General features: G+C 42.0%; 1 protein-coding gene across 2 annotated transcripts in view; it reads left to right on the top strand.

Annotated features, from left to right (window-relative positions):
- LOC115659985 overlaps window positions 1–16,925 on the top strand; it is a 32,574-nt gene continuing 15,649 nt past the window's right edge. Inside the window, exons 1-2 of one of the 2 annotated variants that reach the window (XM_030580847.1) lie at window positions 1–71; window positions 1,103–1,375. In XM_030580847.1, coding sequence (XP_030436707.1) covers window positions 17–71; window positions 1,103–1,375 — 328 coding nt within the window. In that variant the 5' untranslated portion in view covers window positions 1–16. Of the gene's footprint in view, window positions 72–1,102; window positions 1,376–16,295; window positions 16,605–16,925 lie in introns of those variants that run through there. The other variant, XM_030580855.1, reaches the window with a different exon arrangement.

Genomic DNA, 16,925 nt, shown 5'->3' with positions numbered 1-16,925 from the left:
AAAAATCAATTCTGACATGTCATCTAGTTTTGCCTTCCAGTTTACGCTGTGTGCACTTATTATTCTCCAAGGTAAGAGTTATTTACTTGTAGACTTCTTTTTTTTTTTTTAATTTCTCAGTAAATCACTAGCACTGCAATGTGTTTCTATTAAACTCAGAGGAAACATCTGATCCTGCTCCAGCTGAAATTAGCAGGAGTTTTGTCATGGAATTCAAAGTGTGCAGGATCAGCCCATATTGATACATAGTTTAGAATGAAGTAAAATGAAATTGTATTTCTGGCTATACTAACTTTTGGCTTATGGTGATCTTGTTTTTGAAAAAGATAGACAACCTCATTACAAAATGGTTTTAATGTGTTTTTAAGCGTGTCAGAGACTATGCTGACTTGAAATACAATAACAATAAAATGCATGATTTATTTATTACAGTAAATAGATAGCATTGCTTTCATGCTGAAAAGAGGGCTGCACTGAATAGTGTTCAGATAATGGTAAGAAATTGTAGATACTTCAAGAATCAATAGAGGATTTGTATTTTTTTGCATGTTTGCAAAAAGTAACTTGATTAGAATTAGCTACTGAAACTTCCCCACCTTCTGTCTGAGGATATATTGGTTAGTGACATCCTACACCAATGGTTTCCAACCTTTTTTTCATTTGTGAACCCCTAAAATTTCAAATGAAGGTGCAGACCCTTTTGGAAATCTTAGATATAGTCTGCAGATTCCCAGGGGTCCACAAAACACAGGTTGAAAACCACTGTCCTATACTTTAAATGTCATCCTTCATCTGGGGATTTCAAAAAAATTAGAAAAATTACTACTTTGAGCCTCATAAATATGAAGAGGTAGATATTGACAATATTAGCCGATTTACAAATGGGGAAACTGATGAAGAGAGAAATTAAATAATTTGCCCAAGTTAGTAGCAGAGCTGAAATAGGACTCAGGAATCCTACCTTCTAGTCTCCTGATCTAGCCATTAGGATACTTGGTGCACATTTCTTAATTTTAACACATCTGTCTGTTTGAATAGCATGCCCAGGAATATACTGTGCTGTTTTGTAACTAAAATTATTTTGCATGTGTTGTATTTCCAGTGCACAGTGATGTGACAACTGTAAATGAGATCCTGGGTGGTTTTGTTACATTTCACCTCGATTATCCTGACTTCGAATACCCTGCTCACATCACCTGGAAGAAGGGGAATACATTGTTACATAACAGGACATATCATAGGTTAACTATCTCTTCTAATGGAACCTTGGCACTTAAGAATATAGAGAAAAAGGATGAAGGACAATACACAGCGAGTGTATATAACATAACTGGAAATCTTGTCTACCAAAGAATTTTTCAACTATACATACGTGGTAGGTGTAAAAGTATAATCTCAGTGTCTCGCTTTGTAGGTGTGTGTGGAACAGACCTCCCTCCCCCAAAGTTTTTAATAGCAGGTTATGGTTTCTCTACTTATTATCATATGCTCCTCATTTTATTTTCTGATAGTTTAGAGTTTGTTTGGTTCCTTATTGAGTGATCTAAAATTCTAAGATGCACTTTATTATTGTATTATTTGTCAATCATAGCACCTACCCTTGGGCAAAGATTTCCAAATATAAGAACGTGAAATTAGGCTCCTAAAACCTTATTTAGGCTCTGAAGTAAGCAATCTCAGGAGGACAGGTGGGGTCCCAGAAGACTGGAAGGGGCAAACATAGTACCTATATTTAAAATAGGAAACAAAAAGAACGTAGGGAATTACAGACCCATCAGCTTAACTTCAATACCTGGAAAGATACTAGAAAAATTTATTAAACAAAACATTTGTAAGCATCTAGAAGATAATAGGGTAATAAGTAATAGCCAACATGGACAATAGGGTAATAAGTAATAGCTGACAAATCATGCCAAACCAACTAAATTTCCTTCTTAGGGTTACTGGCCTGGTGGATAGGGGGAAGTTGTAGATGCGATATATCTTGATGTTAGTAACCTTTGAGATGACCAGGAGAACTGCATGGTAAATTGCCTGCCAGGTGTGAAGGTAGCAGATCTCATGAGACATCTAGATGGTCTAATAGATAGCGCTGACGAGGAGCTGGTGGTCATGGCAATGTAGGTACCAGTGACATAGGGAAAGGTAGGAGAGAAGTCCCGAAGGCCAAATTTAGGCTGCTAGATAAGAGATTGAAGTCCAGGACCTCCATGGTAGCATTCTATGAAGTGCTTCCAGTTCCACATGCAGGGTCAGAAAGACAGGCAGAACAGCAGGGTGTCAATGTTTGGATCAAGGATAGTGTAAGGAGGAGGGATTTAGGTTTATTAAGGACTCAGGAATCTTTAGTGGAAGGAGTGGTCTCTACAGGAGGGCTACGATCCATCTAAAACAAAATGAAACTGGACTGCTAGTACATAAAATCAAAAAGGTTATAGTGGATTTTTTAAATTGGAGGGGGGGAGCCAAGGGGGCAGAGGATTGCGCAGTTCAGGCAGATACCTCCCTTAGCAATGAATTTATTAAAGGGGGAACTCTGTATCCTAGTAAAGAGGATAAGGAAGAAGTTGGCAAAGGACAGGTAGGAGCCAGTGAGAAACACTCAAAAGTAAAAGAATCCCACTTAAAAATAACACATAAAGGGAAGCAACTGGATATTGACAAAAGATACCACTGTTTATATACAAATGCTAGAAGTCTAAATAGTAAGATGGGTGGACTAGAGTACCTGGCATTAAATGAGAACATAAGTACAATATGCATCACAGAAACTTGGTGGAATGAGGATAATCAATGGGACATGGTAATACTAGGATACAAAATGTATAGGAATGACAGAGCAGGTCAGCCTGATGGGGGAAAGGCATATGTGAAAGAAAGCATAGAGTCAAAGTAAAAATCTTAAATGAACCAAACCATACCATAGAATCTCTATGGCTAGAAATTCCATGCTTGAATAAGAAGAATACAGCAGTAGGAATATATTACCGACCACCTGACCAGGCTGGTGACAGTGATTGTGAAATGCTAAGGGAGGTTAGAGAGACTACAAAAGCAGAAAGCACAGTAATAATGGATGATTTCAGATGTCACTTCAGGGCGTGATGCAGAGATAAAATTTCTAGACACCGTAGAAGACTGCTTTTTGGAGCCACTAGTCCTGGAACCCACAAGGAGAGAAGCAATTCTTGATTTAGTCCTAAGTGAGCATAGGATCTGGTCCGAGAAGTAACTGTAGCTGAACCACTCAGTAATAGTGAGCATAATGTCATTAAATTTAATATCCTTGTAGGGTGGTTAAGACCAGAAAAACCTACTGTGGTAACATTTAAAAAGGGGAACTACACAAAAATGGGAACACTTGTTAGACAGACGTTAAAAGGAGCTGTCACAAGGGTTAAATGCCTGCAAGCAGCATGAGGACTGTTTAAAAACACCATAATAGAGGCTCAGATGCAAATGGAAAGACACAATAAGAGGACCAAGAGAATGCCACCCTGGCTAAACAGCAGAGTAAAGGAGGCAGTCAGAAGCAAAAAACTTCCTGCAAAATTTGGAAGTTAAATCCTAGTGAGGATAATAGTTAAGTGCAAAAGTACAGTAAGGCATGCCAGGAAAGAATCTGAGAAGCAACTTGCTTAAGATGCAAAAACTAACAGTAAGAATGTTTTTAAGTACAGCAGAAGCAGGATGCCTGCCAAAGAGGCAATGGGGCCACTAGATGATACAAGTGTTACTCAGAGAAGACAAAGCCATTGCAGGGAAGCTAAATTAATTTTCTGCATCGGTCTTTACAGTAGAGGATGTGGAGGAGATACCCACATGAAAGCTATTCTTTTGAATGACAGATCTGAAGTACTGTACCACACTGTGTCAATAGAAGAGGCTTCAGAACAATTTAATAAATTAAACAGAAATAAGTCACCAGGACTAGATGGTATTCACCCAAGAGTTCTGAAGGAATTCAAATATTAAATTGAAGAACTACTAACTGTAGTATGTAACCTATTGCTGAAACAAAACTCGGTACGAGATGACTGGAAGGTAGCTATCATAACGCTGATTTTTAAAAAGGGTTCCAGAGGTGATCCTGGAAATTTCAGTACTGGGCAGATTAGTAGAAACTATAGTAAAAAAACAGAATTATCAGACACATAGATGAACACAGTTTGTTGGGAAAGAGTCAACAAGGCTTTTATAAAGGGAAGTCATGTCTCACCAATGTATTAGAATTTTTTGAGTGTACTAACAAGTATGTGGACAAGGGTGATTCAGTGGATATAGTGTAATGGGGTTTCCAGAAAGCCTTTGACAAGGTCCTTCACCAAAGGCTCTTAAGGAAACTAAGTAAACATGGGATAAAAGGGAAGATCCTCTTCTGAATCAGTAACTGGTTAAAAAATAGGAAATGAAAAGTAGAAATAAATGGTCAGTTTTCACAATGGAGAGAGGTAAACAGTGGGGTCCCCCAGGTTTCTATACTGGCAGCTGTGCTGGTCAACATATTCATTAATGACATGGAAAAGGGGGTGAACAGTTAAACAGCAGAGTTTCCAGATTATACAAAGTTATTCAAGATAGTTAAGTCCAAAGTTGAGAGCAAAGAATTACAGGGGGATCTCACAAAACTGGGTGACTGGGCAAGAAAATAGCAGATGAAATTCAACATTGATAAGTGCAAAGTAACGCACACTGGAGAAAATAATCCCAACTACATATACATAATGATGGGTTCTAAATTAGCTGTTAACTCCAAGAGCTCTTTCTAGAGCGTTAGCATGGAAAGTTCTCTGAAAACTTCATCTCAATGCACAGCCTCGGTCAAAAAGGCTAACAGAATGTTAAGAACTATTAAGAAAGGGATAGAAAGTAAGACAAAATATCATAACACCACTGTGTAAATCCATGGTTTGCCCACACCTTGAATACTCTGTCCGGTTTTGTTTGCCCCCATATGAAAAATGATATAGTGGAATTGTAAAAAGTTCAGAGAAAAGTAACAAAAATGACCAAGGGTATGCAACACCTTCCATACAAGGAGAGACTAAAAAAATTAGGGCTTTTCATCTTAGAAAAGAGATGATTAAGGGGGGATATGTTAGAGGTCTATAAAATCATGAATGGTGTGGGAAAAGTGAATAGAGAAGTGTTATTTACCCTGTCCTACAAAATAAACCCCTGGGGTCACCTGCTGAAATTAATAGGCAGCAGGTTTAATACAAACAAGAGGAAATACTTTTTCACACAAAGCACAATTAACCTGTGCAGCTCCTTGTTATGGGATGTTGTGATGGTCTAAAGTATAACTGGGTTCAAAAAAGAATTAGATAAGTTTATGGAGCATACGTCCACCAAAGGCTACTAGCCAAGATGGACAGGGATATAACCCCATGCTCAGGGTAACCCAAAACTCTGACTGCGAGAAGCTGGGATGGGAGTATGGGGTGGATCACTCCAGAATTTCCCTGTTCTATACACTCCCCCTGAAGCTCAAGCCATTGCCAGAGATAGGATACTGGGATAGATGGACCATTGGTCTAACCCTAACCCAGTGTGGCAGTTCTTATGTTCTTATGACATGATATTCTCATAAGTAAACTAGGAATATACACCTCTACCCTGATATAACGCTGCCCTCGGGAGCCAAAAAATCTTACCGTGTTATAGGTGAAACTGCACTATATTGAACTTGCTTTGATCTGCTGGAGTGCACAGCTCCATCCCACCCCAGAGCAGTGCTTTACCATGTTGTATCTGGATTTGTGTTATATCAGGTCGTGTTATATCAGGGTAGAGGTGTATATGGTCTAGCAGAAATTACTATAAAGTGGGGGCATAACTGCTTGAAAAACCATGTCCAAAGAGTAGCTGACAATGGTTCATTGTCAAACTGGGAGGACATATCTAGTGGGGTTCCACAGGCATCCACCCTGGGTCCAGTACTATTCAATATTTTCATTAATGATGTGGATATGAAGTGAAGAATATGCTTATAAAATTGTGGGTGACACCAAGCTGGGTTGCAAGCACTTCAGAGAGTAGGATTGGAGTTCAAAGTGACCTTAACAAATTGGAGAATTTGTCTGAATTCAATAAGATAAAATGCAATGAAGATAAGTGCAAAGTACTATACAGAGGAAGGAAAAATCAAATGCACAGCTATAAAATAGGAAATAAGTGGCTAGGCAGTAATGTTGCTGGAAAGGATTACAGTGGGTCACAAATTGAATCCGAGCCAACAATGTGATGCTGTTGCAAAAAAGCAAATCTCATTCTGGGGTGTATTAACAGGTCTGTCATATATGACACCAGAGGTAATTGTCCTGTACTACTTGACACTGTTGAGGCCTGAGCTGGAGTATTGTGTTCGTTTGGGGCACTATACTTGAAGAAAGATGTGGACAAATAGCAAAGAGTCCAGAGGAGAGCAACAAAAATGATGATAGGCTTAGAAAATTTAACTATGAGGAAAGGTGACACAAATGGGCATATTTAGTCTTAAACGAAGACTGAGGGGGGACCTTCAGACTGAGGACTGTCTTCAGATATGATAAGGGCTGTTGTAAAGTGGATGATGATCAATTGTTCTTCAAGTCCACTGAAGGCAGGACAAGAATTAATGGGATTAATCTGCAGCAAAAGAAATTTAGGTTACATATTAGGAAAAACTTTCTAACTACACCTCTACCTCGATATAACATTGTCCTTGGGAGACAAAAAATCTTACCTCATTATAGGTGAAACCGTGTTATATTGAACTTGCTTTGCTCCACCGGAGTGCACAGCCTCCCCTTCCCAGAGCACTGCTTTATCGCGTTATATCCGAATTTGTGTTATATCAAGTGGCGTTATATTGAGGTAGCGGTGTACAAGGATAGTTAAGCACTGCAATAGGCTTCAAAAAGAGGTTGTGGAATCCCCATCATGGAGGTTTTTAAGAACAGGTTAAACCAAGGATCAGCAACCTTTGGCATACCTTTCCCACCAGGGAAAGCCCCCTGGTGGGCTGGGACGGTTGGTTACTTGCCGCGTCTGCAGGTTTGGCCGATCATGGCTCCCACTGGCCACGGTTCGCCACTCCAGGCTAATGGGGGCTGCGGGAAGCCACGGCCAGCATATCCCTCAGCCTGCGCTGCTTTCTGCAGCCCCCATTGGCCTGGAATGGCGAACTGCAGCCAGGGCCCGCCAGGGTGCTTACCCTGGTGGGCTGTATGTCAAAGATTGCCAGTCCCTGGGTTAAACAAACACCTGGTCTAGGTATACTTGGTCCTGCCTCAGCCAGGGGGCTGGCATAGATGACTTCTTGAGATCCCTTCCAACTGTACAAAGCTTTGATTCTATGATTTGCAAACCAAGTCATGTAAGAGTTCTAGAAATATATATTGGAATTGCAAAAGGCTTGATTCCTCACTCAGACGACATAGACTCATAGACTCATAGGTCAGAAGGGACCAATATGACATCTAGTCTGACCTCCTGCACAAGGCAGGCCACAGAACCCCACCCATCCAATTTTATGACAACCCCTAACCCAGGACCGAGTTATTGAAATCCTCAAAATTGGTTTGAAGACCTCAAACTGCAGAGAATCCACCAGCAAGTGACCCGTGCCCCACGCTGCAGGGGAAGGCGAAAAACCTCCAGGGCCCCTGCCAATCCGCCCTGGAGGAAAATTCCTTCCCGACCCCAAATATGGCGATCAGCTAAACCCTGAGCATGTGGGCAAGACTCACCAGCCAGCACCCAAGAAGGAATTCTCTGCAGTAACTCAGTTCCCATCCCATCCAACATCTCCCCGCAGACCATTGAGCAGACCTATCTGGTGGTAATCCAAAATCAATTGCCCAAATTAACGATCCTATCATAACCTTCCCTCCATATACTTATCAAGCTTTGTCTTAAAGCCAGAAAAGTCTTTTGCCCCTACTACTTCCCTTGGAAGGCTGTTCCAGAACTTCACTCCCCTAATGGTTAGAAACCTTCGTCTAATTTCAAGTCTAAACTTCCTAATATCCAGTTTATACCCATTCGTCCTCGTGCCTACATTAGTACTAAACTTAAATAATTCCTCTCCCTCCCTAACATTAACCCCCCTGATATATTTATATAGAGCAAGCATATCCCCCCGCAGCCTTCTTTTGGCCAGGCTAAACAAGCCAAGCTCTTTGAGTCTCCTTTCATAAAGCAGTTTTTCCATTCCTCGGATCATCCTAGTAGCCCGTCTCTGAACCTGTTCCAGTTTGAATTCATCCTTCTTGAACATGGGACACCAGAACTGCACACAGTATTCCAGATGGAGTCTCACCAACGCCTTATATAACGGTACTAACACCTCCTTATCCTTGCTGGAAATACCCCGCCTGATGCATCCCAAAGTCGCATTTGCTTTTTTAACAGCCATATCACATTGGCGACTCATAGTCATCCTGCTATCAACCAATACCCCAAGGTCCTTCTCCTCCTCCGTCGCTTCCAACTGATGCGCCCCCAACATATATCTAAAATTCTTATTATTAATTCCTAAGTGCATGACCTTGCACTTTTCACTATTGTATTTCATCCTATTTCTATTACTCTAGTTTACAAGGTGGTTCAGATCTTCCTGAATAGTATCCCTGTCCTTCTCCGTGTTAGCAATACCCCCCAGCTTTGTGTCATCCGCAAACTTTATTAGCACATTCCCGCTCTTTGTGCCAAGGTCAGTAATAAAAAGGTTAAATAAGATCGGTCCCAAAACCGATCCTTGAGGGACTCCGCTAGTGACCTCCTTCCAGCCTGACAGTTCACCTTTCAATACGACCCACTGGAGTCTCCCCTTTAACCAGTTCCTTATCCACCTTACAATTTTCATATTCATCCCCATCTTTTCCAATTTAACTAGCAGTTCCCCATGCGGAACCGTGTCAAACGCCTTACTGAAATCTAGGTAAATTATATCTACCGCATTTCCTTTATCTAAGTAATCCGTCACCTTCTCAAAGAAGGAGATCAGATTGGTTTGACACGATCTACCTTTAGTAAATCCGTGTTGCAATTCGTCCCAATTACCATTGACCTCTATGTCCTTAACTACTTTCTCCATTAAAATTTTTTCCAAGACCTTACATACTACAGACGTCAAGCTAACAGGCCTATAATTACCCGGATCACTTTTATTCCCTTTCTTAAAAATAGGAACCACATTAGCAATCCTCCAGTCATACGGCACAACCCCCGAGTTTATCGATTGCTTAAAAATTCTCGCTAAGGGCTCGCAATTTCACGCGCCAGTTCCTTTAATATCCTCGGATGGAGATTGTCCGGGCCCTCCGACTTCAACCCATTGAGCTGTTCAAGTACGGCCTCTACCTCAGTTGCGGTAATATCCACTTCCATATCCACATTCCCGTTTATCATCCCTCCATCATCGCTAGACTCCTCACTAGTCTTATTAAAAACTGAGGCAAAGTACTTGTTTAGATGTTGGGCCATGCCTAGGTTATCCTTAACCTCTATTCCATCCTCAGTGTATAGCGGCCCCACTTCTTCTTTCTTTGTTTTCTTCTTATTTATGTGGCTGTAGAACCTTTTACTATTGGTTTTGATTCCCTTTGCAAGGTCCAGTTCAATGCGGCTTTTAGCCTTCCTCACTTTATCCCTACATGTTCTGACCTCACCAAGGTAGATTTCCTTACTGATCCTGCCTTTCTTCCACTCCCTGTAAGCTTTCTGCTTTTGTCTAATCCCCTCTCTGAGTTGCTTGCTCATCTAGTTTGGCCTACAACTCCTGCCCATGTTTTTTTTCCCCTTTCTTGGGATGCAGGCTTCCGACAGTCTCCGCAGTTGCGACTTAAAGTAATTCCAGGCCTCCCCCGCATTTAAATCCACTAGTTCTTCCGTCCAATCCACTTCCCTAACTAATTTCCTTAACTCTTTAAAATTAGCCCTTGAGAAGTCGAAAACCCTAATCCCAGATCTACATTTGTTTATCCTTCCATCTAGTTTGAACTGAATCAGCTCATGATCACTCGAACCAAGGTTGTCCCCTACCACCATTTCCTCACCATGGAAGGAGAGGAACTGTAAAGTGCCAGTTCATGGAATTGCCACGTTTCATCCTGATCCCATCCCACGTTCTGTGGCTTTTGATGTTTTTTCTTAAAGCCCAAGTTGTCAGAGCCAGGTGGATATATGAGAATCTCAGTCTTCATATAAAAGAAAAAGAAATTTCTAGTGCTTCTGATTGTGGAGAAAATCTTTCCAACATGAACCATAAAGGCACAAAAAACAACCAAAAACAAACGATCCATCCAACGCCCCCCCCTCCAAAATGATTATTTTACAGATATGATTTAGGGGCCTTATGCATGATTTTTAAGTGGTTGGGTTTGGCACTACACTGGTAATGGCTCCCTGATTCGGAGTTGCCATGTCACAGTGTAAGTTAAGTGTGCTCAGGAACCTTATGCCAGTGGAGGATTGGGCATTGGTTTGCTTTGTCTGGCTCCCCATTCTGCCACAACATGCCCCTGAGGTGCCCCCTTCCAAACCTTCTTACAGGAGTGGTGGGGCTGCTGGTTCAGGAGGCAGCTTTACCTCTTCCTCTAGACCATCCCTGCACTGGGGAAATGCTCCACTGTCCATCCAGCCCAACCATAGAACTGTTGTTATGCCTCCTCCATGTCTGTGTTTCTCTCTCCTCTGTCCTCCTCTGTCTTAGTCCACCTCTGTCACATGGCTCATCAGCAATGGTGGTGTAACACGTGTAGCTGGGCATAGCAGGCAGGCAGGTGTTCATGGAGCCACCCATGCAGATCTTTCATCTTTTGGGGTCACAATGGGGAAATCACTCACAGATGTTTTACAGAATGTGAGAGAGAGAAAAAAGAGAACAACGCATCCCCTGGGCATAAAGGCAGTTTCCTGTTGGGCCCTGATCAGTCTTATCAGCATCTAAGTTAGAGGTGCAATGGGAAACTCCCCATAGATGGCTTTATAACATAGAAGGGCTCTGTAACAATTCAGTGGGCTTCAATCTGAAACAGTGAGGGGTCTTGAGCACCACCTGTTCGTGATCCTGTGAATTTCTAGGTTCCTGTCCATCTGTATCTCAGAGTGTGTGCACGTGACTATAGTTCCTGTTCTATCCGTAAGCTGTTTGGGGCTGGGACTGTCTTTTTGTTTTTGTGTTTGTACAGCACCTAGCACAATGGGAGTCCTTGTTCATGACTTGGCCTCCTACATGCTACAGTAATATAAATAATAACAACCCTCTATATTGTATCTGAAGGGTGTTGTGTCTGGATTCCTATGTCTGCATTTTATCTGCATTTTATCCAAGGGAGCATGTTCAGGTTCCTGCCTCTGGCAAGGCTCCAATCACACCTCTTAACTTCCTAGACACCACAAAGTGTAGCCAAGATCTCCAAATTGCATAGCAAACTGGCCAAAATGCATAGCAGGTATTTTATTGACTTCTTCACATGCAGCTCTGTGGCTATAACCCAGAAAAGTGTATATGTTTGTGATTCCCTATCTCCAGGAAATGTTCAGAACCTGAGTATGTGCCTTTACCTCATTATTTTAAAAATAAAATAAAAAACATATCTTCATTCTCTTCCCCCACCCCCACTTCACCCTACAGTCGGTTGCTCTCTGTTGTAATCCTGAATATGCCTTCTTTCCTCTTCAGTCTCTCATTTTCTTTCTTTCTTTCTTTCTTTCTTTCTTTCTTTCTTTCTTTCTTTCTTTCTTTCACCACCACCCTCTGCACCACCCGCTGCTGCTTTTGTACCTTGGAGAGAAGGAGTCTGACACTACACTGGAACAGGCTGCATTGACCACAGCAGGAACAAATGTAGAGCAGAAGCTTGGGGGAAGGAGAAGGAACACTTACAATTTTCCTGCCAGGGTGCAAAGAACTCCATAAAATAGAATCATAGTGATGTGGGGCTGGAAGGGACTTCAAGAGGTCATCTAGCCCAGCCCAGTCATCTTGTCTAGTCCCAAGGCAGGACTAAGTATACCTAGGGCACGTCTATATTGTGCCGCAGTTCAGGCAACAGGGGTGTGGATAACAGTGTACACCAAAGTGCCACACTGTAACTTCCCTGCGTTGACGATGTGAATGCAAACGTAAAGGTTCCTCGTTCACACTGAAGTAGTCCTACCTTTAAGTTTGCATTGACAGCATCCACACAGGGGGGTTACAGCGCAGCACTTTGCTAGTCACACCTCCATTGTCTGAACTGTGGGGCAGTTTAGACAAGCCCTTAGACCATCCTGACAGAGGTTTGTCTAACCTATTCTTAAAAACGTCCAGTGACAGAGATTCCACACCCGAACAGCTAACCTGGTCCAGTGCTTAACTATCCTCATAGTTAGTTGTTCCTAATATCTAACCTAAATCTCCCTTACTGCAAACTAAGCCAATCAGTTCTGTCCTTGGTAGATATGGAAAACAATTGCTCACCATCCTCTTTATAACAATCTTTTACATATTTGAAGACTGTTACCTTGTTTCCACTCTGGCGTCTCTTCTCAAGACTAAATATACTCATTTTTTTAACCTCTTTTTTTGTTATTGTTGCTCATCTCTGGACTCTCTCCAGGGATCAGTAAGGTGTCTGTACATGGACACAAGTGTCCATGGTAAATATTTTGAGGTCTGTGGTAATTTTTAAAAAAGTTGAATGAATGATATAACCACACCCCTGCCCCCCAATGTCTGTCACTTAGTATGGTAATTTTGTCAAGTGTCCTTGCACAACATGGTGGTGCTGACCCCTCACTGTCTCCAATATACATCTTTATTAAAGTGTAGAGCCCAAAATTGGCACTGGTACTCCAGCACCAGTGCCAACTGGAGTGGAACAATTGCATACAACACTTCCATTAACACATCCCACAATGACATTTCTTTTTCAAAGCAGCATCATATATTCAGTTTGTGATCCACTATAATCCCCACACCCTTTTCTGCAATACTACCGCCTAGCCTGCTATTCTCCATTTTATATTTGTGCACTTCATTTTTCCCGCAAGTGTGTGGTACTTTGCACATCCTGATTGAATTTTGTCTTGTTGATTTCAGACCAATTCTCCAGTTTATCATTTTCAGTCCTAATCTTGTTCTCCAAAGTGCATGCAACCCCTTCCAGCCTGGTGTCTTCTGCAAGTTTTATAAGTATATTCTCCTGTCATCCAAGTTGTTAACAAATTTATTGAATAGTGTCAGACCCAGGACCGACCCTGCAGCACCCCACTCAGTATGTCTTCCCAGTTTGACAGTGAACCATTGATAACTACTTTCTTAATACAACCAGCTGCTAATGAAGAGCTCTTGAGATGCCTGGTCCTGATTCCCATCGCTCAAAGGGGTATAATATCCCCGTCTAGCAGGGAGGCGGTAGAGGCCTGCAGTCCCATGTCTCTCTGTACTATCTCCAAAGGCAGTCTCTCCTTTTGATTCACTATCCCCACACTCAGCTTCCCTTGGTGCAATCTCTTCTGTTCCACGTATGAACTGGTTGTGCTGTCCCGATGCAGAGAGATCTGCTTCTCTTGCAGACCCACCTGCCCTCTGGTTTCATGATTAACTTTAATAGGAGTGGGTTCTGGAGAACGAATGCTTTAAAAATATATCCCCAATTAATGGTGATCTGAAATATATTAATAATAATAATCAAAATCAAATCTCAACTCATTAAAGAGAATAGATGTGCAGAGTTAGCATTCTCAAATAAGTACATTTATATATCAAAATATCTGAGCCTTATTTCCTCCTTTTCTTACCTGCTTAGATCTGAATTTAGGCCTATATCTCTCCCTTTCCCCATCCACTCCTAATGTAGTGAAAGGAACCAAGCTCCTTTCTCTGCTATAATGGTTAGTGATGCTCGCAGCTGTGGGAGGAGAAAATGGAATGTTGAACTTAGGTCTTGGCAGGTAACTGTTTCAGTTCACCTTCAAAATGTATATGTTTTTCATTTTTACATCTAGGCATGGTTTCTGTTAATGATCTGAAACCCTCAATAGGGTTTTTTTAAATACCTATATAAAGCCTTCAGTGCCTCTGAACAAAAAGGGGAGGTGCTTTCTCTGAGAGGTTCTAACTTCTGAGGATTTGTGAGTTACTATCTGAAGATGCAAAGACCGAGATAATTGCTCATTATGATCATTGTATTGAGAAGAATCTTTCAGGTACTGTTTTCACCACCTTCTGAAATATTTAAAGCATGACAATGTACAGGTCTTTGGAAACAAAATCAAGCCATTTAATCCAAAAGGAAGTTGTTGGGGGGGCGGAGGGGGAGACTGGGAGCTGAGGGGCTTGGAGATGGTTTATACAACACATCAAGCTGCAGCTTGTCCTGCCCTGTGTACAGTCAACAGAATCATTACCTCCATTCTAGCTGCAGCAAGAGGCAGCAAGAGCCCACATGTTGGGTGATGTATGGGACACGGGCAGTTAGAAATATTACTGTTTGGATTCATAAATGAAACAAATGTGATCTGGAATCAGCGAGACAGGATACTGCAATGTCACAGTCACAGAGTCACTTTTCTAACAGTCTAGCTGCAATCACAAGGCCACATTTTTCTCTGTAAATCTCTACATGATCTCAGTAGGGTTGCCCTGATGTAACTGAGAGCATAATGTGGCCCTAAATCTGCATGATCCTTTTCCTGACTCCCCAGCATGAGAAGATTTTTGCCTGGGAGTTTTTTTTCCTAACATTCTGATCTTTTCAGTATTCCATTTTTAATCCTCCTCCACCCTCCCTCTCTCTCTTGCCTCTAGAATAGCAAAAAAGAAGCAACCAGGCAGGCAGCCCCAAAACATAAGGGCAAAAATATACCCTGGGGATCGAAAGTGAGTATTTGAGGATGATATGTAGCCCTAAGTCTGCAAGTGACATTTTCCTCAATCAATTTTAGCAGCACAGCAGGAAATGAAAGGGTAGTGCTTACTGTAAATGCCTTTCTCCCCTCTCCCCACCACTGCGGGTGTCTGAAGATGCACATCACTGCTCTTCTCAGAGAGGTCTATTTCTGTCATGTCATAGATCAGTTCGGGTCTGTTCTATGCACCTATGATAGTGACAGGATGAAGCTGCTGTGGTCTTGAGCCATTTTGCAGATTTTGGATACAGATAACAGAGTATTGACTTTAACTGACATTGCTAAGAGGGAAACAAAACAAGAGACTGGGATGCTGAGCAGTCAAACTGCGATAGTCTAATATGGTAAGAGTTTAAACAATAATGGGTGTGATTTTAAATGTTTCACTGAAACACGCACACAAAATATCCACAAATCCACACCTCAGCACTGCCTTCAGATTACCCTGACCGAGCCGAATGAGATGCATGAGCTCTGTATGAAGTTGAGCAACGCTGAAGAGTGCTGTATTCCAGTTGTACTCTGAAGTCATGTCCTAATCTCATTGCAACCCAAGTGCACCTTAAAAATTTGAGTTTGAATATTTTGCCATGAGATCCTCCTTCCCCCAAGTGCCTGAGATTGGGCTGATCTTAAATGTTATTAGGGGGCTGTATTTTCAAATGGAGTAAATAAGTGTAGCTCTATTTATAGTAATGACATCAGCTGAGGATCTGGCCCACTGACACCTGGATTAGGGCTGGGACCAGGGAAGCAGGTCTAAACCCTTTGCTGTGGCATGTAGACAGCTGGTTTATATTACCACTCTTTAGGTAATGCATCATGTTCCTACAATTCCAGCCTGCATACTACAGAATCCGGAAAGACTCCTACGTGAGACAGCATTGGACGCAAGACGTTGTTACACACTGATTCTCTCTCTGTCTCCTCTCTGCTAGTCATATCAAATCAAACACTGCATGACCAAGCATCAGCCTGGTGGGTCTCCTTATCAACTCACCTCAACTTCCTGTAGCCATCAGTCCCCACTGGGGGTTGTGCATGTTCCATTCAGGCATGACATATTTCTCCCATGGCACGGACAAGAGTCTGTCCCTGAGAGAACACCATGAAATTCAGGCTCACAGTGCTGGCCTGATCTTCAAAGATGGCCTCTCCTGTATCTCCCACTGATTGCAATGGCAGTTGTTGGTGCTCAATACCTCTGAAAAACAGGGTGTGGTTGTACAGACTGCTTTCTTTGACCATAGCCATTCTTTTCTGAGCTGCACTTTAAACCAATCAACCAAAGACTGAAAAAGTACAAGGGAGTGTAGGAAACAGGTGTTTCCTCCTTTGCTCATGATAGGTTTTGCATTGGCTTCTTCCTAAATCTGATCAGATGGCTGGAAGAGTCCTTTCTCCTCTCTTTCTGAATCCCATTCTGTCACACACCCAGCTCCTGGATGCAGGGCCTTGCAAGCAGATCGTGGCTCATGTCATTGCAGCATGAGTTCAGCCACCTGGAACCTTAAAGATCTATTCTGATACGTTATTCAGTATGGGTGTGTTGATTTTTTTTTTTTTGTTCTTGCTTCTGACATCATTTCCTGAGCAGCAGATTCGTTTAGCCGTGTAGCCAGATCCTGTTCTTAACAGACGATGCAAAAAGCTCCTTAAAATGGATTTCAAATCTCCTTTTACCCTGCAGTGCGTGCTGGTGATAATAATCATGATTGATGGTAAGTGTGGGTTTTTCTTTATGAAACTGGCACGGATTCGCCTAGGTGAGCGGAAACCTTCATTTTGCTCGGATACCTTTGTAAGGTCACCACCGGGCGCTGGGAAGTATCAAGTGTTGTAACCGCTAAAGCACGAAAAGGGGCCATCAGACCAAAGTAAGACAGATTTTTTTTATAAACTAGTAGTAACTAACAATGCATTATTGCCTTGATGTACTGTAGCCTTGAACGCAACTGAAAATGATAGCCTCAGAGGCTTTGTATGTGGCATGCTGGTTAAAGCAGGATATGGGAATGTGGGACTCTGAGGTTCTAATCCCA

Source organism: Gopherus evgoodei, chromosome 1 (assembly GCF_007399415.2).
Source record: "Gopherus evgoodei ecotype Sinaloan lineage chromosome 1, rGopEvg1_v1.p, whole genome shotgun sequence".
Taxonomy (NCBI): Eukaryota; Metazoa; Chordata; order Testudines; family Testudinidae; genus Gopherus; species Gopherus evgoodei.
This window is presented reverse-complemented; position numbering and strand designations above follow the sequence as displayed.